Source organism: Plectropomus leopardus, chromosome 4 (assembly GCF_026936395.1).
Source record: "Plectropomus leopardus strain MGB_pleo_1.0 chromosome 4, ASM2693639v1, whole genome shotgun sequence".
NCBI classification, from domain to species: Eukaryota; Metazoa; Chordata; class Actinopteri; order Perciformes; family Serranidae; genus Plectropomus; species Plectropomus leopardus.
Genome location: NC_142179.1, coordinates 22208024 through 22231388, shown reverse-complemented (window position 1 = coordinate 22231388; position 23365 = coordinate 22208024). Strand labels below are relative to the sequence as shown.

The following is a 23365-nucleotide window of genomic DNA, read 5'->3' as shown; positions in this document are numbered from 1 at the left end:
GAAGCATTCCTTTAATGTTACAAAATATGTCGTTTCTTGAGGTGTGATAACTGACTCACTGAGGGCTCACAAGGGTCTGTACACTGAACCTGTTTGTATGTATGTTTGTAAAACAGGAAGTAAGCATCTGTTTTCTGATGGTTGTGCAAGACCCTTACCTTGGGGAGACCCACTGACTCCATGGCTCTGAGCCACTGCACTGTGTTGTCAGTGTGTCTGAAGTGCAGCCCTTTGCTCTGAAAATGAAAACAGGGGAAAAGACATATAAATGTTGCCATATTATTATGAGGATGTGCAAAAGAATAGTTCAAAATTGCACCACTGAAATCTGCAAAACTGTTTCAAAATGGTTATTATGCTCGCAAAAAAATGCACTGCAACTCATGCTGACTCCTACACTTATCATAACATCTAATGGCCTGATAGGGGTTTTTTTTTACAATTTGTCTACCAGAAATAAAATCAAGCTCAAAGTCAAGCTAAAAATCGCACTCTCACATTTCTGTATTAGGCCCTCACACTCGCCTGCTACTTTTCTCCCTTTCCTGTGTAAAACTGTTAAAAACTGTCAGGAAACACCTTAAAGATCTGAAAACATTCTTCCTGTCTGATGTAATTTAAGCTGGTGAAAAATGAAAATGTAACAGAACTATGACCTTACTCAAAAAAGGGAAGATGACAGGGGCTTAAATGCAAAAGAATGGACGTGTACCTTATAGCGGGCCTGATCTCGGTCGTAGATCCTTTTCTCAGACACCATTTTGGGCGCGAAAAAGTTGGCGAGTTTACCAAGGTAGACACCATTCCTCAGTCCCTCCTCCAGTTCTGTTGTTGGGGGCAAATCCTCCTCTAGGCAGGCCTCCATCCACCTAAGAATACACAAATATCAACCTAAGAGCAGGCACAGGATTTTCAAAAGCATCTCCATTCTCAAAAACAAAATGACCTCGGTGGAAATCACTCTCGATGAAGATATTATACACTAGAGCGGTGTATTAGCAAAAATCTGGCAATAGAATATGCATCATGATACAGGGGTTACGATCCAGTATTTTGCAATATGTTGCAATATGACTGCCTGTTTCATAGGCCCGTGGTCTTCATACAATTAAAATGATGACTGAAAATCAATGCAGTATCACAAAGCATGATACTGCAATACTTGAGTGTACCAATTATTGACCGACCATTATACATTTTTCAATGAGAAGCTGATTTAAAAGTATAGTCAGAGCTCAGCTGACGTCAGGCTAGATTTCCAGTTAAATCACCACGAAGAATCAAGTTTCGGGCTTCTCTGTAATACTAAGCAGCAGGCAATGGTTACACTCAGAGTATAAACAAACATCAGTCACTCTTATTTACCCTGTCACCAACTCTAACACACAGTGCTGTGCAATTTATGAGGTGGCTGAATGCCTGCATGTAGTCAGCAAGTCAATATTGGCTTTTCCTACACTTGCTGCCCCTCTGATCAAAGTAAAAGCTAAAGACAGTGAGCAAAGAACATGCAAATCATAATGATACAGAATCTATTGCTGTCATTCACACAAGGTAGGAAAAAGCTCTGTACAAAAAACTCATGGCGACACTGTCTTTGATCTATGAAATGTGCTGTTGGTGGGTCAGTGATAAAAAGCATTTTATTTCAAAGTTTGCAAATATACCATTTTAAAATAAATTTCTATTGGATCAACTTAAATGTTCATACATTTATCCATTGATGAGTGACTTTATTAAAGAGCAAAAGCAGGTGTAAACAATGAGCATTTCAGCTTTAGCCTGAAACACATAAATAATGAACAGTTAGCCCCTGACTTTATTAAATTAGTGTTGATAGAACAACACAGAGCTACCATACTCCAGATGTACAATATTGATTAAATGTGTCAATGCTTCTAGAACTAACTGAAATGTTTCTGGTTAAACAAAACAACAAAGTAGCCTGTAAGCTGGTGAGAACTGGGCATTGTTACAGGCAGCACCCACACTGAGCACGGCATGCTTTGGAAAGGGGGCTGTGGACAGACTTACAGTTTGAACTTTGGGACCATGTAAAGGGTAAAGGTTAAGCTTACTTGTCTAGTGGACAATGTGAAGTTAAAGAGGTAAACAGTGAGCATGACAGTTGATCACCAGCCTAAATTAATCATCGATGAAGGTTTATTAGTTTGACTTCTGCAAGACAACAATACGTTATGAGGAAAAATGTGATTTTTATTTCTACAAGGGATGATTAAAGAGATAGCTGACATATGTAGAAACTCAAAACTGAAGAGAGCATATTCAGTTCAAGTTCAAATAATGTTGACCTTCTTTCAAACTGATGTAATTTCCCTTTGGAAGGTGCAAGAGCGGTGTCAGAGTAATTGGTGCCAGACTATTCGAGAGAAATTAGGAAAAATCCATTCCAAAGAGCTAGTCAATGATTTGTGAGCATGGTGAATCATCATGGCCTGAAAATCTGTTACACATTATCTTTCTGCCTGGAAGTGACAGTGTATTTACTATAATGGCTATACCGCTGTCCTGATGGTCCAACCCTTCCCTGTTAAGTTTTTATCGTTTTGCTCATAATCCTACAACTAAAATTCATCATTTGTCTAGTGTGCAGTGCTGAGTGATTTTGCTTTTTTATGTTTTGTTTCTGGGTTTTAATCATACCTGCAGCTCCTACCTTTCCAAGCAATAAAGCTTTCCCTCCCACATGCATGCACACAGACACCTTGTTTAGGTTAATTAAAGCTGTGTGGGTGCTCAGAGGATCCAGACTGCCAAAATATGTGTCAGCACATTAAAAGGACAACCACAACGCATCAAGCACTGTCAACACAAAGCCAGTGGAGAGTGCAGGTTAGGCGCTTTGAGGACTGATTCATCCTCGTAACCAATTATGTAAACTGATGCTGTAGATTATGCAAGAAGAGGACCTCTGCCTTATCTGCAAGGTTTTATAGAAAGGAAAGTAGACATAGTCTCTGCACTTTTAACTAGTATTACATAGAGCTGCAGCAGTATACCAGCTTCAAGGTATACTGTGGTATGAACACCGACAGTAATCATACCGTATACATCAGCTTATCTACAGTATTGAAAAAAAAAGAAAACAGGTGGAGACTTTCAGATTTATTCTGCTAAATTTCAAAAGGGAGATTTCTTCACACATACTCCCCCAAAACTGGTTTAAGGTTAAAATAATAACAAAGCTAGTTTTTAAACAAAAAAGTTTATTACACCATATATCGTGAAACTGTGACATTTTCTCAGACAGTTATCATACCATGAACATTTCACACTGTTTCAACCCTCGTATCACATCTATCTTAATCCATAAAGTATAAATATTACAATGTAGTACGCTACCTTTTTTTAAAAAAATATAATTTCTCCCCACATGAGGAATGCATTAGTTTACATGATTTTGTCAAAGCTCAAGTTTAGGGATTAGGGATGAGGAAATTAGTATCAGGATGCACTTTATCAAAGATTGAAGTTCGCCTTTGAGTTAACTTAAAATAGAGCAGCATGGATTAATCAAGAAATTGATTTGTCGATTGACAAAAGAGTATTTATTATTTTCAAGCAAAACATTTTCATGTGAAACATTTCATGGTTGTTGCTCCTCAATGTGACATCTTAAAAATGTGCTCCCTTTCCACATCTTACAATAAATTTGATATCTTGGGGGTTTTTGGACCATTTGCCAGACAAAACAAGACATTCAATAACATTATCCTGGCCCCTTGGAAATTGTGATGGATATTTTTCACTTGTTTGTGATGTTTTAAAGGCCAAACAATTAATTAAATTAATTATTTAAGCAGGAAAATATTAAGCAGATTGATTAATCATGGAAACTTTGTCAGTTGGCATAAAGAAACACATCATCAATGTCAAGCAAGCACTTTTTGGCCTCGTATCAAAATGGTGCTGTTGTTATATCTACATCAGTTAACCCTCAAGCAGCACGCAATGTTGCATATCAGAAAACGTCGTTTGGCATTTAATGACTATGAAACTGATAAAGACATGCAAATTTCGCACGCACACATGCAGCACAGCTTAGTGGCTGAAGCCAACCAGGGTAAGGCAGTGATGCAGATCAAAGAAAACATCCTGACTTTTATAATGTTTCTATAAAAGTAACCTATTGATAGGGAGAGAAAAATGCAGACAATATTCAAGATAACTCACGCACCCACAAAAAAAAAGATTTGTTTGGCGGGAACACAGTCAAAGTAACATCCTGCAACAAAGCTCTCCTGTGAAACTTCACTTCCTGTACTTAAAACAATGTCAGGAGAACATGTCTCCTGAAGCAGGACAGGCTAACACTCTTGTTTACAACCCTCCAAAGCAGACCTTCCTGTCATTGTCTAATCTGCGACTTACCGGCTGAAACAAAACACAGCTTTCTGGACTGTGGGACCTTAAATCTGTCCCACATCAACACATAATTAGTGATCTCAACCCTTTTGCTTTCAGCTACAGCATTTCTAACCAAATACAGAATGTCTTCAGAAGGTTTGCGTCATGAAGCTTAGTCATGCTGGTCATGAGTTTGTTTGTGAAGATGCCTTGTGTGTGTGTTTAAAGATTTCAAAGAAATTTAGCATATGTGGTGGGGGAGAGTGTTAAAATTCAAATTAAATCAAAATTAGGATGATATCCTTGTCTCCAAATATGCTTGGGTGAACATACATCAAAGCAAACCCAAAAGGGTCCCCATCCAAAAAAAGCTACAGATTAAACAATCAACTGCTTACTCTCCAGTGAAGGTACAAAGTCTCATTCAAGAAACCAGTGTGTGTGTGTGTGTGTGTGTGCGTGTGTGTGTGTGCGTGTGTGTGTGTGTGTGTGTGTGTGTGTGTGTGTGTGTGTGTGTGTGTGTGTGTGTGTGTGTGTGTGTGTGTGTGTGTGTGTGTGTGTGTGTGTGCGTGTATATTCTGTAGGAGGGTGTGTCTATCAACTGACAACGGCAACAATAGTAAGACCAACTTGGTATTACATCGTGTGCTCAAGTGGACTTTAGCAACTAAGCATATGAGCAACCTTCCATAAAAACTACATTTATGCCAATAACAAGAGTTTTGCATGCACTATTACTACAATCCAGCAGTTACTGACCTGCAGTTAAGAAACTAGAGCAAAGTAAATGACTTCTTAAACCAAAAGTGTCTCTTCCTATTGTGTAACACCCATGTTATCATTGAGAATATGTTCATTGAAACAGCTAATTGCTATTGATTTGTTCATGCTGCTCCAGTGTCCACAGTGTATTGAATGAAGGCTCCAGTGTTGAACAGAGAACAAAAGAGCATTTTGACAACCATTTACACAAAATAAGAGATCTAAAAGTAATTGGGATGGGCTTAGTTTAGTTGATAGAGATAGAAATAAATCATTTAAAATATTCCAATTACTTTTAAATATTACATTTTGCATGATTTTTAATATGTCACAGTTTGCAAGGTTTGATAGGTGTAAAGATCAGATTGAGATGTCCTTAACTATGTCACTGACATTTTAGGTTCACTGCCGAAAACTACTGAAACTGCTGAATACTGATATCTACAACAAGTTACGCAAAAAACAAGACTCATCTTGCCATCTAGAGTATCATAAAATCGGATTTTCTAATACAACCCTATTTGCCAACTCAATGTTCTACCAATAATTACACACAGTTACAGTTTATAGCTGTGACCAGCACTTCTGTGGCTCGCTCTTTCAGTCAGTCAGAACATGAGACTTCCTCACCCTTAAGCGATCAGTTTTCCCTTTAAAGGCTGAAATTTGCCATGGAGGTCACATGTGTGTGTGTTGTGTGTTTGTTCATGGCAACTGGCTAAATTGGGGTGTGACAATGGGAGGGGGTCTAATTCAAACAGGTGCATAACTTCTGAACAGATTTACACATACACACACACACAGATACACAGACATACACATAAACGTACAATTTCACTACGTGAAGCATCATTGAACTCAACAGAGTTTATTTTCATTGCAGTGAGTTCACTCAGCCACATAAAATCTAGCCTCGCCCCTTTTCATAACTTGTGAACCATTTGTCATAGAGCCGTGTGGGTCATTTGTTGAATCCTCTTGAGCTATTGCAAATGTGTGCTTGTTCAGGCGTGTGAATCGCTGCAAACAGCTATTTTGAACATAAACAATTTGTGCAATCACAAGGTACATGATGGACTTTGAGTCTCTGAATTTACACAGCAAGACAGACACAAGTTAACTGTTTTTTCCTACATATCAAAGCACAACGTAGCATTTCCAGGCAACTTCTGACATTTTTTTCAGTGTTAACAAATACATAGATGTGTATCAAAACTATGCCTCTTAACCAAGGTGTACTTCAAGAGTTACCTCTACACGGTTGCCTTGTTTCAGTGACTGCTGACTCCTGACCCTAGAGAGTAGAACCTAATGCTCTCCGCGGCTGACAGCTTCATTAGCAGCTGTCGTAATCCTAATCTAACGTGACACCTATCCCAGAGTAGAGGCTCCATTCCACAAATGACAGAAGTGTAGAAAAGTCAGCACCACGTACGCAATAACAGGAAGCTGGAGAGTGAAAGTGAGCATGCGTGTATGTGAGTGTTAAACAGTGGTCATTTTCAGGGTTACTGTGGAGTGAAGAGCACCTGTTCCTTAAACTGCCTCCATGGAGCTGAGAAAGTTTTTTCAGCCCACTAAAAAAAAAAATAAAAATATGTGTGATAATCTAGGCGTGTCCCTATTATGACGGATGACTAAATCTGTGCTTGGTCTAGCCAACCTGCCCCTGTAGACCCTCATTATCCTGTGACATAAGCAGATAATGTAGGCTATACAAACAGCCTGTACTGAGTCAAAGTGCAAGTTCAGTTGTCAAACAATAATCTGTGGGGAAATTCTGATGTAAATGAGGCTGCCAACACGTGCATATAAAGACTGTTTGTCCCCAGCAGACCCATGATTTCTGAATCATTACAAAGCTACAGAATGCTACAAAAGCTTTAAACATCAATAATCAGGCCTGGAAATCAATTTATCTGTGACCGGGTGGGGCTGTCACAAAATCACTGTGCTAAAAGAGGCATGATTTGACTTCCTGTTCCTTCCCGCTCAGATGGATGCTCGCCTGAAGAAGACAGGAAGTGGTTTCGTATAGCTGCTCAGGCACCTCAAAAGACAGTCTTCATGACGTTTATGCTGTTGTTAGAAAAACTCACTTTTGAAAGATTCTTGTAGGAGTCACTGCAAGCTATTTGAAACAAAAGTATCTACGAAATTTACTCAGAAAAGGATCAAAAAAATTCCAGATTGTTGTTTTTCTCATTTGATTAATTCAGCGATCAGAGAGGTTTAAGGCACAGTGGAAAGAGAGCCGGGCTTTCCATTAAGTCAGCACATCCCATGTCCTAATCACACAAACACACACACGTTCGCATGAATGCTTACAGCTCCGTGTCATCATCTCACGTGCATCATGCTGATTCTGCCTTTATCTGTCATTGCAGCCCCATGCTACAATGAAAATTATTCAATCACACACTGCTTTGTTCCCTCATCATATTCTCCTCACTTTCTCTTCACCACTTAATTTCTCAACCACTCCCTGCTGCCTTTATATCTGCATATATTAAAAACGGTTCTGCATCATTTAACAAACAAACCGAATGCTTGACCTGAGACCACGCCCAAAGTAATTCCTTTGAGCTCTGAGTTGTGACAAAGTAAACACTATAAAGGAAAGTGGTTGCCTTTAGTGAGCATGTGCCATTAAGCTCCTCTTATCTTTAAGGGTTTTTTTCCTTTATCCCTCCCTCCTTCGTGTCGGGCCTCCTCCCTTCTTACCGTTTGGCCTCCTCCAAGTGACACAGATACTCGTAGGCAATGTTCTGTCGTCTCCTCTCATCCATCTCCTCCGCTGACAGCCTCTCATCATCCTGAATGGCTGTAAAAAGCATGCAAGTTTAAAATCCAGACACTGTTCTTCATCATCCAACAGAATAGTGTGTTTTCTTATATTGTCTTAATTAGACATAATACAGTTAAAGTAAGGCTGGGCAAAAGTATTATGATGATATTAACAAGTATATTTTATTATATCGAAACAGGTAACAATACAGCAAATGTAAATCAAAACACATAGAAAATATGTTGAAAGCATGACCTGTATTCCACTGTTATTCATGACATGAGCCTGAACCTTTAAGAGACCGTTTCAAATCTGACAACAAAAGTGGGTCCCTTTAAATCTCCTGTTGGACTGTTTGTTAATGCTGACGGGAGGTAAACACGGACCAAAGCTGTTGCCCTAGCTACAGAACAGCAATGACACTGTAAAAGAAATAGCATAACTGTTCCATATTATGCTCATTTTCAGGTTTGTACTTGTACTTTGGATTTCTACTAGAACATATCTAAATGTTTACTAGAGCATATCTAAATGTTTTCCAATGTTCAAAAACACATTATTTTCACATTCTGTCTTCCTGAATATACCTGTATTCACCCTCTGCCTGAAACACTCCATCTGAGCTCCCATGTCTCCCAAAAAAGCCCAATCTGCTCTAATTAGTCAGTTTTTTGGGGCTTCATCTGCGATCTTCGTGTGTCTGAATTGACATTGCAGCCGAGAAAAGACTGTAAATACACTGTAGCTGCACTCAACCTTTATATAGTTTAACTGTGACATCACAACTTCAAGGAAGTCCTGACGGCTCGTTTAAAGGCAAAGTTTTCTGAATATGGAGTGTGCATTTCTCAGTGGAATGAGCATTTTGATACCTCCACAGCATTTATATGGCACCTTTTACCTGTTTTATGATTTAAAAAGACATGAAAATCTGACTTATTCAATACGGGGCCTTTAATAACAAATTTAGACACAACTTATTTGTATTATCTAACACACAATATAACCTAACCACAAAGACACAAAAGATATTTCTGTATAAAGGAAATTTATTTTGACATGTGTCCCTTGAGACTGTACTACATCCCATGCCCCAATAAACCCCTGTTTGAAGGAGATGAAACGGCCATGTCAAAGTGGCCTTAGTGGGGTGCCCGACTGACAAGTGACTTCTGCTGAGAGTTGACCTTTACCTGCGGCTTAATGAGATCTCCTCCCACCGGCTCTTCTTACCCCGCTCTAATCCAATCAAATCTCCTTATTTCTGGCTGAGTGAAGGGACAGTCTCAGTCCTGGGGGCTCAGTTTAAGAACAGAGCTTTTTCCCACTGGACCGAGCACCGTGTACTTGGTTTGAGTACAGGCTATCAGCTGAGGTTTCACAGCTTGTATTAGGGTGAAGGACATCAAATAAGACTGAAAAATACACACACTGTATACACACATGAGCAAGTCTGTCTTCTGTAAGTGGGTTATATGAATTGCTACCTAGTGATGCCACACTAAACTGGTTAAACCTGTTGATTTATTAGCCTAAAATATCGAAACATAATGCCCAGGAGGAGGGAAAATAACTCTAGCCTTTGATACCACTGTTTATCACAGCCGGTATAAAATAAAATGCTTAAATGAAGTCAACTCAGCTGTTTATACCAAATCATCAGAATCGGGGATTTGTGATTCTTACTTGTGTAATGTCTTTTACAGCGTTATATGCCTGTATATTCTAAATCTTATTTATTGAGTTTGGAACGGGGATGTGGAGTCTGAGACAAATGTCCCCACAGGAACATTAAATTACATTCAACTCAGACTAGCCTCTGTGGGGCTAGACTGGATCTTTTAAACCTCTCAGGCACTCTCTGTTAAATTCTGCCTATTCATCAGCCACCTGCGCAGACATCCATTCACTGGGTCTCGACAGAGGCTTGACATACAATACTCACACGTGAGAAGAGACACACGCCAAAAACTTGCACATATATACACAAACATGCACATAAAATGGGCTGAAATGCCCGAACGCCTCATGAGCACAGGTTCTGGCCATCCAACCATAGATCACTGGCTGCGCAGCTGCAACAAGGATGCAAATGTGTATGACATGAACACTCATCTCAGAGGTAGAGCAGCCCCAGTGCAGCCATTACACACTACCTCCTCTTACTGACTCACTAACACACTTCCTGGAAGAGCCTGTCTGCACTCTTGCACTGAGCGTTATATTTAAACCTCAGGATGGGTCTGTTGCTTTTGTGTCACCACATCACCGGACCTAAGTTATGGGCTCCGTGAAGTTATGACGCATGCTTTTGTTTGGCTGCGGGGTTATTCAACCAAACCGTTTCTTTTTGAGGGGGTTAAGGGAAACTACAAATCAAGATCGACTTTGCTTTTTGGTAGATTCATTTCATGGGCAAATCCATAAACTAGGGTTAGGCTGACATTTATTGAAATTATTTCCAGGGAGTGACTTTGCTTGTGGGATCATGCTGCTCTGGCCTGTTTCACACAATGACAAGGCCTACAAATTCAAGAGGGCTTGTTGGTTCCTAAGAGTCCCCTATCTCAGAGTCGGTAGAGCATGTAACACAGCATTTTTTCATGGAAATATTGTATTGATTTGTGGACACCAAGAATCAACTTTTTTAAAATAAAAAACTTCTTAATATTGCAAATACAAATTAAACTCTTGGTTGTCGACTAGAATGATAAAATCCATTGCTTTTTTTCAGTCAAGCGAATATATTTTGCTGCAATAGAAATGACTTAAGTACCAAGTAACTTATTGGATAAAACAGATGTTGGCAAAGTTTTTCTCTTGGGGCATAACTATTAGTTGAAAAAATATCAATATATGTTGTTGCAATATGTTGTTGCAATACTTAGCATATCGCAACAGGTCTAAAATTGCAATTCTATTGTTTTAAAACTCATGTATCCTGATTAAATCGTATTGTGGAGCCTCTGGTGACCCCAACCCATTATTTTTGCTCTGTGTTTTTTTTGGGATACACACAGTGGCAAAACACAGTGAAATTCAATGAGCCAAGTCAGAGGCTAAAAGATTGTGCTGATGACATACATAATTGATTGGTGTTATCTGTTAAAGTTGCACTTTGCCCGCAGATGTTGGTCAGTGACAAGATACACGCAGTTGACCGACTTGCTTTAGTGTTTTGCAGACCTTAGATGTGTTTTTAGATCAGTTACAGCATTCTTAACATACTCATGGAGTCAGTTATACATTTCTCAACAGCAGCAAAATCCAAAGTTAATGTTTAACCTATGAGAAAATGCCTTGTGTGTGCAGACAGGCTGATATGCTGGCTACCAGCATTAAATAAATAGATAAGAATCACTGTGGGGGCACTTTGAAGGAAAAGTACAAGTCAAAACGTCCCTGAGTCATATTTTTGGGGACGTTTTGAGCCCCGGAGCCCAAGCATATAGTACACCCTGGATCCTGAACTTGTTATAGCTTTAACTGAAGAACCAGGATGTGAGTCATTTGTCTTAAAACAACTTTTCACCACACATATTTCAGTTTGTGCCATGTTGTCAGGATTTGACACACCTACTACAGGTACCCTGCTGTTCAGTGCAGCCAGGTGCAGCTGAACCACCTGCTGCTCATCAAACACCCCTGTCATGGCACCTTACGTTAGCTTGTATTTATTATAACCTAGCAAAGCAAACACTGTTAGTTAAGGCTGTGCTTCAAAACCGTTAGAAAATGTGTTACTCACTTCCATAGCGTGGCTTCTGTAGAGTTGCAGTTTCCTCATGATACATCTTGCGTCGTTTCCTCCACTCGTGAACTCGCCTGAACTGGAAAAAAAACTTTACCCTACAAGCTAACGTGACAGCAGCAACAACCCAGCGATATGCCGCGCCTCTCAGGATATATTGATATGAATAAAATCACCGGTGTAGCTTTTTAAAAATGCCGAAAATAGGGTACAGCAGTCATCAAAAGTCTATTGAAAGCGCCAACTGTCACTTGCGGCAGACAATCCCCATGGTGTGCACGTCTTAAACTCCTGGACAAAGTGTTGTGTTATCTTGCCCCGCGACGCTCTGAAGTGAAATGATTGACGGGACAGGAGATGGAGATTTAGCACCTTGCACCACCTGCTGGTCAAAAGGTGGCCCATGCTACATTCACTGCCACTGGGAAAAAGGGAAATAACTGTCACCTACAATACTGCGCCAAGTGGCTGTGTTGCAGCTTAATTTCTATCCTCCAATTTACTCTAGTCTACATCTTATTTACTTTTTTTTTTTTTTAAAATACTGCCCTGTTTTTTTAATATCTTTTCCTGAGGCTTTTTTTATCTTAGATAAAGCACTTTGAATTATTGCCCTGTTAAATTAGTTTAGTTAAGTTAGTTTGTTTTGGTCATTTTCCATCTTATACAACTTGAATGCACACAAAAATAAATAAATTAATAATAACAACAACAACAACAACAACAACAACAATAAAAGGCATCTCATTTTTTTTCATAAAATAATTGTGCTTTTTTAAAGTCTACATGATTATCAGCTCTGTTTACAATTCTTATAGCTCTCTTCTGTAGCTTAAAAATGGATTTGTGATTGTTTTAAGTATTTCCCCAAACGAGGTTACAGTCATGTATGTAACTATAAAAGCACGACACAGATTAAAGGTACCATAAAAATATATTTGCTTTGACTAAGATACATTAATGTATCCTTTTTCATCAGTGGATAATTTTGACACCTATATTTATCCACTAGATGGCAGCGTTAGTTTTGATTTTGTATGGAGTAACTAGCAACCAAAGGTGTGTTTCTCTGCTTATACTTACATTCAACATGTCTCAAGTCTACTGAGACATGTTTCTAAAATTTTGTCTATTTCATTTATGTTCAGGTAGATCAAATATCAAAAACATGTCTCAGTATTGTGTAATACAATCTAGAAGCACCAAGTAGTAGTACAGCTTCAAAACTGACCATGGACTTGAATCAATAACTTTCTGTCACAGTTTTTATAAAAACTGAACATTATAACCTTCATTAATATAGCATTTATTTTAAGGCGGTTTATATTTCAGTTTTGCACTTTTTTATTATACTGCAATATTTTTTGTTAGGCATACCTAAGAAACTGAAGGCTAAGTTTATTTTACATTTAGCTTCTGAGGACATGTGAAACTACTAATGAAAACATGCAAATAAGATATTTGAACAAAGCGAAAGGTTTGCACTGCATGTTCGTGTTTGCATAATTTCCTACCCAAGACTGCCTGTTAGAAAATAATGCAAAGTTATAACTCAGTCTTGGTGCAGATGTCTATAGGTATGATTGATTTTGTTTTAATGTTTGTGATAAGGGTTGTGAAATAAAAGCACAGCATCATTTGCTAGAGAACATAGCTTTTATTATATATATGTTCAAAAGCAGCACAGTCTGCATCATCCCTGCCTTTCCAGTTTCTACCATTATTCACAGGGCATCATTGGGCAAATATTTCTTCACATATTTTCACACTTATGGACCTCTGAACATACAGCTTAGTCATCCTATGACTGGCAGGCCCTTCACAATAATATACACGACTTTATTCTCCACATAATTTGATTACCTCCATAGAATGGATGAACAGAACTTACAAGAGTGATACATTCACATTTTTCCTCAACAAAAAAATCATAATATTGCCATCATTTTCTGCCAGAAGAATTTACAGTAAGAACACAAAGTTGAGCACAAAAGAACAGAAGTTTTCTTACATACATGCAAGTTTGAGCACACACACACACGCACACATACAGAGTAGCAGGTGAATAGGGGCTTAAAGCCAAGGACACACAGAGATGTACAACAGAGATACAGTCAGATGGATTTATCGCTTGGACAAAGCAGGAGACACATGAGTTGATCAAAGAGCTTATACACATATAACCCAGAAGTTCACCAATATCAGCTTTGATTTGTACATTATTTACACTCATGCATCCGTACGAAGGTCCACACTCACATACAGTACTCTCTCTTATACACACACACGCACACACATAAATACAGTACATATAAGCAATACCCCAATTACCTCAAACATAACAGGTGATATAATTTATCCCCAATCTGCAGCTCAATCAATCAATCAATCCCTCTGTTATTCTTGCTACTGGTGTAGCATTGGATTGACACTGGCCAAAAATCTTAACTTTTTATATCAGTGCATTTATTTAGAATCTGTATGCTTTGTTTAAAAAAAAATTGAAATTATGATGTCAAAATATGTCTGCTGCGCAATAGCAGCACACTTCATTATGTATTCTAACTGATTTTATCTGAGGAAAAGTTAGGATCATGAAAATGGATGTGCATGTACAGTACCACTTTTGATGCCTGTTTTTGTTTTTGTTAAGTAGCTTTGACAGAGCCAACTGCAGTGCAAGGGCAAACTGCTGCAACTCTGCAATCACAGATACCACACATACAGAGAAAAGCAGGAGACAGGTTGTTTATCACAGAAAATACAATCCACAAATGAAACAGGACTGAGAGAAACTGAATTGTTAAGTTTATATGTAGATATATATATATATATATATGAAACATGTCTGTATGTCTTGAGCATTTTAAATTTTTAGAGGTATTTCAACACTTTGAAAATAGCAACATGGTCTTATTGTCATTATTTTTAGCAGTATGCATTGAGGCTCCAATGTTGAAAGACACGACAAATAATAACTAGTACAGCATAGCTCGTGTTTCTAAATGTGAGATTATCGTGAAAACAGAATTTAGCCAAAGATATTGGTAAGTCAAAACAAACGACAGAGGTCATATTTATAATCTGGTTTTGTATTGTTTGACTTTCTCCCAGATTATTTAATTATAAAGTCAAAACAAGAATCACTGCATCACGGGTGAATGCATCCAAGAACCAGTGAAGTTGTGGTTATGGTTGCGGTTCCATATGAAAACATGGATGCTTCACACACATATTTCCCCCGGTAACACAGAGGATCTATATAATTAGACAGTTTCAAGGTAGGCACCCAAGATTAGTGTAGTTATGTTGGTGTTTTTTTCAGAACATAATGATCACAGTGAAGTTGACTTTTTTACTCTTATTTTATAAAATGTCATAATTTCATCCTGGTAGACATTAGCGTATGAATTCTTATCTTCTGTGACCTTGGCCTTTGACTTTTGACCACCAAATCTATCAGGCTATTGTTGAGTCTAAGTGGACAATTGTGCCAATTTTGAAGAAATTCACCAGTGCAGAGGCATAAAAAGTCAAAAACTTTCCATATGAGACATTTTAATTGTGGATGGCTCCAGGTAGTCCTAATAAAGAGCTGTTTTTATTGACATTATTACTTTGAAAAAACACCATTTGATTATATTATAATTCATTGTTATCTACAGGAACATTTTTTTCTGGAGCAGAGGAAGCTTATCTCACCAAAATAAATATTAAAATAAAATAAATAAATAAATAAATAAAAATAGGGATGTCTATGAAAAGAGGTGAGGTTTTGACCAAAAACCAGTTCACATCCTAATGAAATACTATATTGGCCACATATTCCACATACACACACACACACACACGCACACACAAAGCATGATTATATTATCTATTTACCTCCATTTCAGCTTCTGTCTGTTCCTTATAACCTTTGGACACCTCATGACTATGGGCAAACTGCTCCAGTTAAGGAGAGGCACATTTAAAAAAAGGCCATTCAGTATTTTTAAAAGGAAGCAGCATGACACGTCATTATCAACGTCACTGCCACAAGCAAGATCCGACACAAAGCTAAATCAGAAGGAGAACTCATCAGAGAGCCTTGTACAATAATACAACACATGGATGGGGAGCTGGAGTAACAACATTTGGATAAAATGAATAACTGATCTTTTCAACTTTCACAATAACACAAAGCATAAGCAGGAAATAAAATTAGCAGCCTCAGATTCAACATACCATACAATTATTGGTACAGTTTTTCAATATGGCCTTTTAGATTGGTTGGTAGGTAATGCAAAGGGCTTGGCGTCAAACGGGAATTATCTATTTTGAAAAGGTTTCAGATGTCTGAGCAAATGTCATGTTGAGCAAAATACAGCATTGTGTGCATGTGTAGAACAAAGTGCAGGTTAGTGAGAGTATCAGTCTATTTTATGACATGTATTTGCACATCTGTGTGTGGATTTTTATGTGTTTGTGTTGGTTGATTTTCTGCACGCTGTCTTCAACATGTCCTGTGTACGTGAGTCTTGTGGGCAAGCCAGCTGTCATGCAGCTGTGTCGTGTGTCCGCTCTGTCTGATCATCTATTCCCTGCGTTGTCACACAGAAGGTTGACTGTGCTCATTACAGCTTGTTTTTCACTTTTCTCCCCATCTGGCTTGTCTTAATAAGACTGTATCAATATTAAAAGCCTTGAGCTTTAACCATGCGGTGACTCGACACAAGGTTACGCCTGCAGCTGGAAGGTGCGACCAGTAACTGAGCAAAACTCTACCAAAATCTCAGAACAAAAAACAGTGCAAACTCCCAGCTCATGTGAAATCTCCAGATAATACATTCACACAAAGGCTGAGCTTATTAATGACTAACAAGGAATCTAATGATTTAGATTGGTCTGATAAAAATAAAACACAATGTGTGTAGGTTGCTATCCAGCTTTACCTAAGGTACATTAGAGACATGTTGTTAATACTGTTAAGATATGTTTGAGCCAAGCCATTTGCACTCCTTGCTCAACTCTCCCTGGGCTTCCTCTTAGATTCACCCAGGTTTTATCCAGGTTTTATCCCAGCTGATGAACGCCAAGCTGGTGTTACATGAGGACATTCGCCCTGGTGTCTGGCAACCGGAGTGCAACCAGGCCTCCACCAACAAGCACAGACGAGGCCATGAGGATGGGGATAGCCTTTGTGATGCCAACAAGAGAACCAAAAAATAGGTTCCCCAGGACTGCAGCCATCTTACACAGAGCGTTGCAGAACCCAAAGCCCGTTCCTCTGGGGAGAGAAATATCAGAGAGAAGAAAAGGTAAAAAAAGGAGGGACGAGAGAGAAAAGGGTAAAAGTTGGCTGAATTCCTAGTGTTTCTTAGGACTGTCTTTTATATGAAGATAAATAAACAAGTCTAAACTACAGATCATCTTGCATTAGGCTCACATCCACTGCAATGCAGCTATCTGTGCCTCAAAATGGATGTGGGCCAGGGGCATACCGTGGGGTGCCTATGGCTTCTTCCCTGCTCTAGTCTAGCTAGAGCTTTTTAATTCTGGCGATTGCATGTAGGCTTTAGAAATCCTGCATTCATTTGTGAAAATTATCTTGCAGAACAAAACATGCAAGTATCATAAACACTTGTTTACCACAGAGCTTATTTTTCTGCAGTGATCCAAAATCCATTGGAAAAATCTCATAGGCTTTTTGACAAGGGAATCAGGGTGATAAAAGCTTCCAGGTTGGCCTACTGAAAAACATCATCCCTGGGGCACTCTATTGTGATCTATGCACCTGTTAAGTTTAATGACTGCATCTGATGTGGTTGTGACGCTACTGCATTGACACAAGACAGACATATAAACACCTGGCAACGTACTCAAAACTGCTTCTGTGGTAGTTCCCACTACAATGACTGTCAACAGGACCACATTTAGCGATGACACACACAGACTCACAAGGTGAAAACAATACCGGCCCTGCTATTGCGGTTTGTAGCAATATAAGCCATTATGTACTCATCCATTGTTTGTCTTCTCACCTCCTGACAGTGGGGAATGACTCAGTCGTGACCACATCCAGGGAGTTCCAGGCAGAAATGCTCAGGCCGTTGTAAAGGCACAACATGAAAATCATCATGGACTCACTGGTGCCAAACCACAAGAAGAAACAGCTGATGCCTGAAAGGACCATGGAGCCACCTGATGAACATACCAAACACACACACACAGAGCAAGAGAGAAGGAGCATGAGTGCAAGTGACATTTGAGAAATGTTCCACTGAATTATAGCATCTAATCAAAATTGCCTCTCACACTCATTGATGGATGCTACATCCATACCATGAATCATTTCAACATCCTATACAGTCGATGTGAAAGCCAATTACTCAAGTGCACACAAACATGGACCTCGCTCTCAACCTCAGTTCTCACCTAACATGGAAAGACGCCCTATCTTGTCCATGAGAAGGGCGGACACAATGTTACCGGGCAGAACAGCCAGGGTCCCCAGAAAGTTGATGAAGTAAACCCAGTAGGCACTGTAGTCATCATCAAACGTCATCTGGCACCCTGTTTTGTTGTGGGTGAACGTGCTGTTGATCACCTCTGTGCCATCTATCAGCTTGGATTCATCAATGTCTGCCCAGAGAAAACAAAAAAACTTACATGTGACAATAATAAAACAGGGCCAATCACAACACATTATTTGTTGTCTTGTCTAGCGGCTATTTGAAAATGTTCTTTTACAGCATGACCCGATTATACCTGATGCATCTGAGAATCCAAATTGACAAAACATATCACTCTGGCTGAACAATATTGTCTCTAAGAGGGTGTGGCGTACTCATTTTTAAGCTAGCGTCAAAGCTGGTTGGGAAGGGTTTTAATAATGTTCCAAAATTAAGCCAAATGGGTGTGCAATTTTCAAAGGGGTCCCTTGGACTCTCACCTAAAGATATCTGAATGAAAATGGGTTCCATGGGTACCCACAAGTCTCCCTTAAACGTGAGGAGGCTTGTTCCCAGTAAATGTTTTGTTCCTTGCAAATAATATACTCCTTCAAATTAAAACTTTATAAATTTCTGGGGCCGCCACTGTTTAAGAATATTCAATCCTCATATCTCACCTGTGTTGAAGAAGAAAGCATCAATGAAAGTACAGTTACGGAAGAAGGAGCCCACAGACGTCACATCATCAAAGTAGCAGTTTCGAAAGGTAGAGTCAATGAAAGTGACGGACTTCAGTTTCATATTGATGAATCTAAAGAGGCACAGTTACATTATTCTTATAATATTCTATCACAGTATAATAGTCCATCCATCCACTAAGACTGCTGGTATTTTTCTTGTCCTACCGGTCGTTGATGAACAGGCCATTTTTGTGAATCTGGTTCTCCAGTGTGAAGTTGAAGGTGAAGTCCTCGATGCGTTCGTTGTTGTGTAGCTTCACTTTGGAGGCATACTCGTCTGCCTGAAGGTGTTTGATGACATCAGGGAACCAGACTGACAGACCATAATACCTGCAAACAGAAGCATACGGTCAAATCAGGAAATCAAGAATCAATTGTTGATTTTAGACTGAGATCTGATGAAAACATGAACAGAAGAGTGTTTTCAGGGTGTTTTTTTATTCTCTGGTTGCTTTCACTCCTATCCCCCTGAGACACCAATGAACCAGTATTGATCCACAGACTGTGATTGATTTCGAGACCATGCAACTTCTGCACAGCAGACAGATCAAGATGACAGAAATGCAATGTGGCCGCAACCCTGACTGCCTTGTGCTATTACCAGGCTTGTCTGATTTTTCTATGACATCAAGAGGAAGCTCACCCAAATGACAGTGTGAACCACACTATGGCTAGTCGCATCATGTTTTCTCGCATAGGGTAGTTGAAAGACTTCATGAGATTCAGATAGATCTAAAGAGAGACAAGGGACGTATTAAACTTAAGGTGACCAAAAAGGCAAAGTTAAGTTTGAGGCAGTGGACAGAAATCATTAATAAGAACGGCAATTCAGTTAAAAAGAAGACAAACACTTACCCCATGTATTTCAGCCTTTATCCTAAAAAAAAACTTGGAGACTGGGTTTGCAGACTCTGACTCCATTTCCACCAGTTCATCCAGCTGTTTGGGGATCTTAATCCTGTTAACCTGAGAGAGGATCAAGAGGAAAATACTGAAGAAATGTATGCAGCATGGATGTACTATAGACAACACCTATTGTGTGAGACTGTAATCATCTGTGCCAGACCTAGCACACCTATTGTATTCATGAGAAAGCAACTTGTGATGTCATTGTTGAATCTAAGTGGTGGTTTGTGGCAAATTTGAAGAAATTTCCTGAAGGTGCTCTTGAGTTATCGCACTCTTAGGAATAGGGAAGATGGACAACCTGAAAACATCATGCCACAAACACAATCGGCTACAGCTATCGCCATCAGGGGGGCATAAAAATAATAGTGCTAATGTTTTTTTTGAGGGTGCAATTTCAAGATCCGCCCCTGTAACTGTGATTACGTGAGCAATATCATGGAATTTAATTGTGTTATGGTTATCAACCCCAACTTTGTCCACTTGGTGCTACGCCTAACTATATTTCTACTAGGAAAGACTCTTTCTGAGTTAAAAAAATTAAAATCATATACATGCGCACATAAGTATGAGAAATGTGAGAAGTCTTTTGCAATTAGAGCCCATGGTGAAGACGTATTTTAGGAGGGTGGTGAAGATGTAGTGGAATAGGAAACGTATTGTCTGTGACTTTCTTAGCTTCCTCTTGGCTGTATGCTGCTTACTGGGTGGCACTTGGTCACAGACTTTTTATACAGTCTTGACTTCACCTGTGCAATGTGCCCACAAATGTTCATAAGCGATGACTGAGATGGTTACTTCTGTACTTTTTGGTCTAAACACTTTATTTTTTATTTGTAGGAAAATCCTGCAGAGTAGGCCTATACCTTTAATTTCACAAAAGACTGAAAGCATCAGAAATCTGTAATTAAAAATCAATGTAAACAGTGTGTACAACAGTACATGATCAGTTCATGAGACATGTGTTGACTAAGAGGCTTTCCTAATGTGCAGCTCAAGAAGCAAATAAGCCTGAACGACACAAAACAGCTTTCAGAACCTTCATAATTCAGATGTGATCCTGTACAGTGAAAGTGTTAAAACCTGTCCCAGCGGTGGCAGGATATAAGCCTCTTTGCTTCCTTAAGCATCAGGAAACCCAGCCAAGACAGCTCACAGCAGAAACAAACACTCACGGTGAAGACTTTCTCCGGTTGCCCACGCGCTCTCATGTTGGTGTCGTGGATCTGTTTGAGGATCATCCAGGCTTCATCATGCTTCCCCACCTGACAGGAGGGAGTGCAAGAGGAAGAGAGAAGATAAATTCATGGGATTGGCACTGGCCTACCGTACTAAGGGAACACATCTACAATCACATGTAACATAGGCCACATAAATATTCCTTTGATTTTTCCAAGATGGGCCAAGCACGTATTTCTGCTGCTGTACAACGATGAAAGTCACGACTTCTTCGCGATTTACTTCAAAGGGTAATAATCCAGCAGCAAACCTACTGTCACAGATCTCCAGGCTTCTATTTCTCAGACATTTTTAAGGCCTTGTCAAAAAGTTTTGGATGACTAACACTGTTTAGTCTGATTAAACATCTGCTGAGAAATGTCCGAGTACTCTGACATATTATTCTAGAGATGATGACAGTAAAAACGAACAATTGGCAATGACACAGCACCATGAGACAGCATTCTTGAGGATACAACTGCTGTAGCAGATTCATGAATGATCAGAACTGTTTCAGTGTGAATATTTCTGCTGTAATAATTAAGGAATATACTGTTACCTCAAGGTAGAACCGGGGACTTTCAGGCATGAAGGTAAGTGCCACCACAGCACACACACAGGGCAGGGCACAGACGACTACAAACACCCTCCAGCTGTGAAACTGGTATGCTGAACCCATACTGAAACTCCAACCTATAAATGGTGGCAGACAAATGACAGTCAGATGAATGACATGCAGAAGAGGCAGTGAATACATTTAAATACTTAATTAAAACATGACAAGAGCTTCAATTACATTTTCTTGAAATTGTTTTTTTTCTTTGTTCAAGCCACCATTGCAAACACAGCAGCAATAGCGGGTAACATTATGTTGTATGCCAATATCATCAACATCATTACAGCATCTTTGAAGCACTGAAAATTAGCCTCATGTTACTCTGAACGCTCAAAAATCAAAGTGCCTCCAGATTTTTTTAAGATCACAAATGCTGATGTCTACGTATGACACTCTGGCACTTGTAGCTGTTTGAATCTTCTATTTTTCAGAGTTAGATGTCCAGTGTTGGATTTAGGGTCATATATTGGCAGAAACTGAATACAATAAAATAAGTTGGGTTTTTTTCTTTAGTGTATAATCACCAGAAGACACTAAATGTTGTGGTTTTGTTACCTTAGAATGAGCCATTTATGTCCACATAGAGAGACATAAATGTTTTTATAGTAGCCCAAAACCCACAAACCAAACAGTGGCTCTTGATAGGGCCATTCGTATTTTTGCATCTGCCACCATAATTAGAACCCCCTTCATGATGAGAGCATCGGCAAAACTTATTTCAGTGTTTTTGGTGGTTTATATCCCCAGGTTTGTTTGTTTTGGAGAAGAAGAGATCTCTGTAGATTATTCAGCTCCTTATAAAAACCTCATGAAGGTCTGGATTTTAAGTTATAAGAAACAAAAGGTGAGCATACATTAGTAGGATAAGGGCTAGTAGCCCCTATACGACATGTCGAGCAGCATCATAGAAACACTGATTTGTAACGTTTAAACAGCTTTATTCAGAATTTTATTTGTTTTAATCATCTGGTTCATTTGTTGTGTAGGAGAGGAGACCTTTGTGGATGATTGGAATCTGCAATCCTCACCACTAGATGCCACTAAATCCCCCAAAATCTTACACATTGCTCCTTTAAGATTCAGACTTAGACACATAATTTGTTAACATTATTTGGTCCATCTCTTGAATGGCATTCATTTTATTACGATAAAGATATTGCATTTTGATTACTAACTATAGTGGAAAACATTATAGTGATGCTGAAAATAACTATAAACTATATATAACTATATAACTATAATATAAATAATTTTTCAATCACTGAAGTTAGTAATCTCATAAACGCTTGATTTGGACCAGACCACAGATCACAAAGTGTCTAATTGATGAATTACACACTAATGCTCAGTGCACAATTTGAAGCCAGCAGGTGGCTATTTAGCCAATCTTCAACTCACAGAGGCACAACAAAAGTTATATATGAATATGATAAAATGATTAAATATGATTACTTAATGAGTACTGAAGTGATGCTTTGAGGAATCAGAGACTAAATAATATTAGGCGTAGTTCAGAAGCTACTGTAAATCCTTATCAGAGGGGGTGCTGGGCCACTTGATCTGAGAGGCCAATTCTAAATGTTGTGTGTGGAACTCCTATTGCAAGCACAAAGGGGCTGCAAATAAAAGATGGCTTTTAAATGAGAGCACTCGGCGGCCAGTACAGAGTGATGTGTAAGCTCCGAGATGAATGGCTCTGCAGAGGGAGCTGCAGAGAAGTGCACGGGGACGGGTTAATTGAATGTGTAGGAAAGGAATTGAGTGTTTTCTGCTAAGTTAAAT

General features: G+C 39.0%; 2 protein-coding genes across 4 annotated transcripts in view; both read right to left on the bottom strand.

The window, feature by feature from the left end:
- The window catches only part of iqgap2 (IQ motif containing GTPase activating protein 2), a 38143-nt gene extending 26126 nt beyond the window's left edge, over positions 1-12017 (bottom strand). For both annotated transcript variants that reach the window (XM_088076857.1, XM_042487579.2), the window contains exons 1-4: positions 11667-12017; positions 7855-7954; positions 713-869; positions 159-236 (exon numbers count right to left, since the gene is read on the bottom strand). In XM_088076857.1, the coding sequence (XP_087932983.1) occupies positions 159-236; positions 713-869; positions 7855-7954; positions 11667-11712 (381 nt within the window). In that variant the 5' untranslated portion in view covers positions 11713-12017. The remainder of the gene's footprint in view (positions 1-158; positions 237-712; positions 870-7854; positions 7955-11666) is intronic.
- Positions 12018-13306: 1289 nt separating this feature from the next.
- sv2ca (synaptic vesicle glycoprotein 2Ca) overlaps positions 13307-23365 on the bottom strand; it is a 34328-nt gene continuing 24269 nt past the window's right edge. For both annotated transcript variants that reach the window (XM_088076856.1, XM_042488132.2), the window contains exons 5-13: positions 21527-21660; positions 20925-21014; positions 19699-19809; positions 19487-19575; positions 19009-19173; positions 18781-18914; positions 18087-18293; positions 17693-17852; positions 13307-16938 (exon numbers count right to left, since the gene is read on the bottom strand). In XM_088076856.1, coding sequence (XP_087932982.1) covers positions 16755-16938; positions 17693-17852; positions 18087-18293; positions 18781-18914; positions 19009-19173; positions 19487-19575; positions 19699-19809; positions 20925-21014; positions 21527-21660 — 1274 coding nt within the window. In that variant the 3' untranslated portion in view covers positions 13307-16754. The remainder of the gene's footprint in view (positions 16939-17692; positions 17853-18086; positions 18294-18780; positions 18915-19008; positions 19174-19486; positions 19576-19698; positions 19810-20924; positions 21015-21526; positions 21661-23365) is intronic.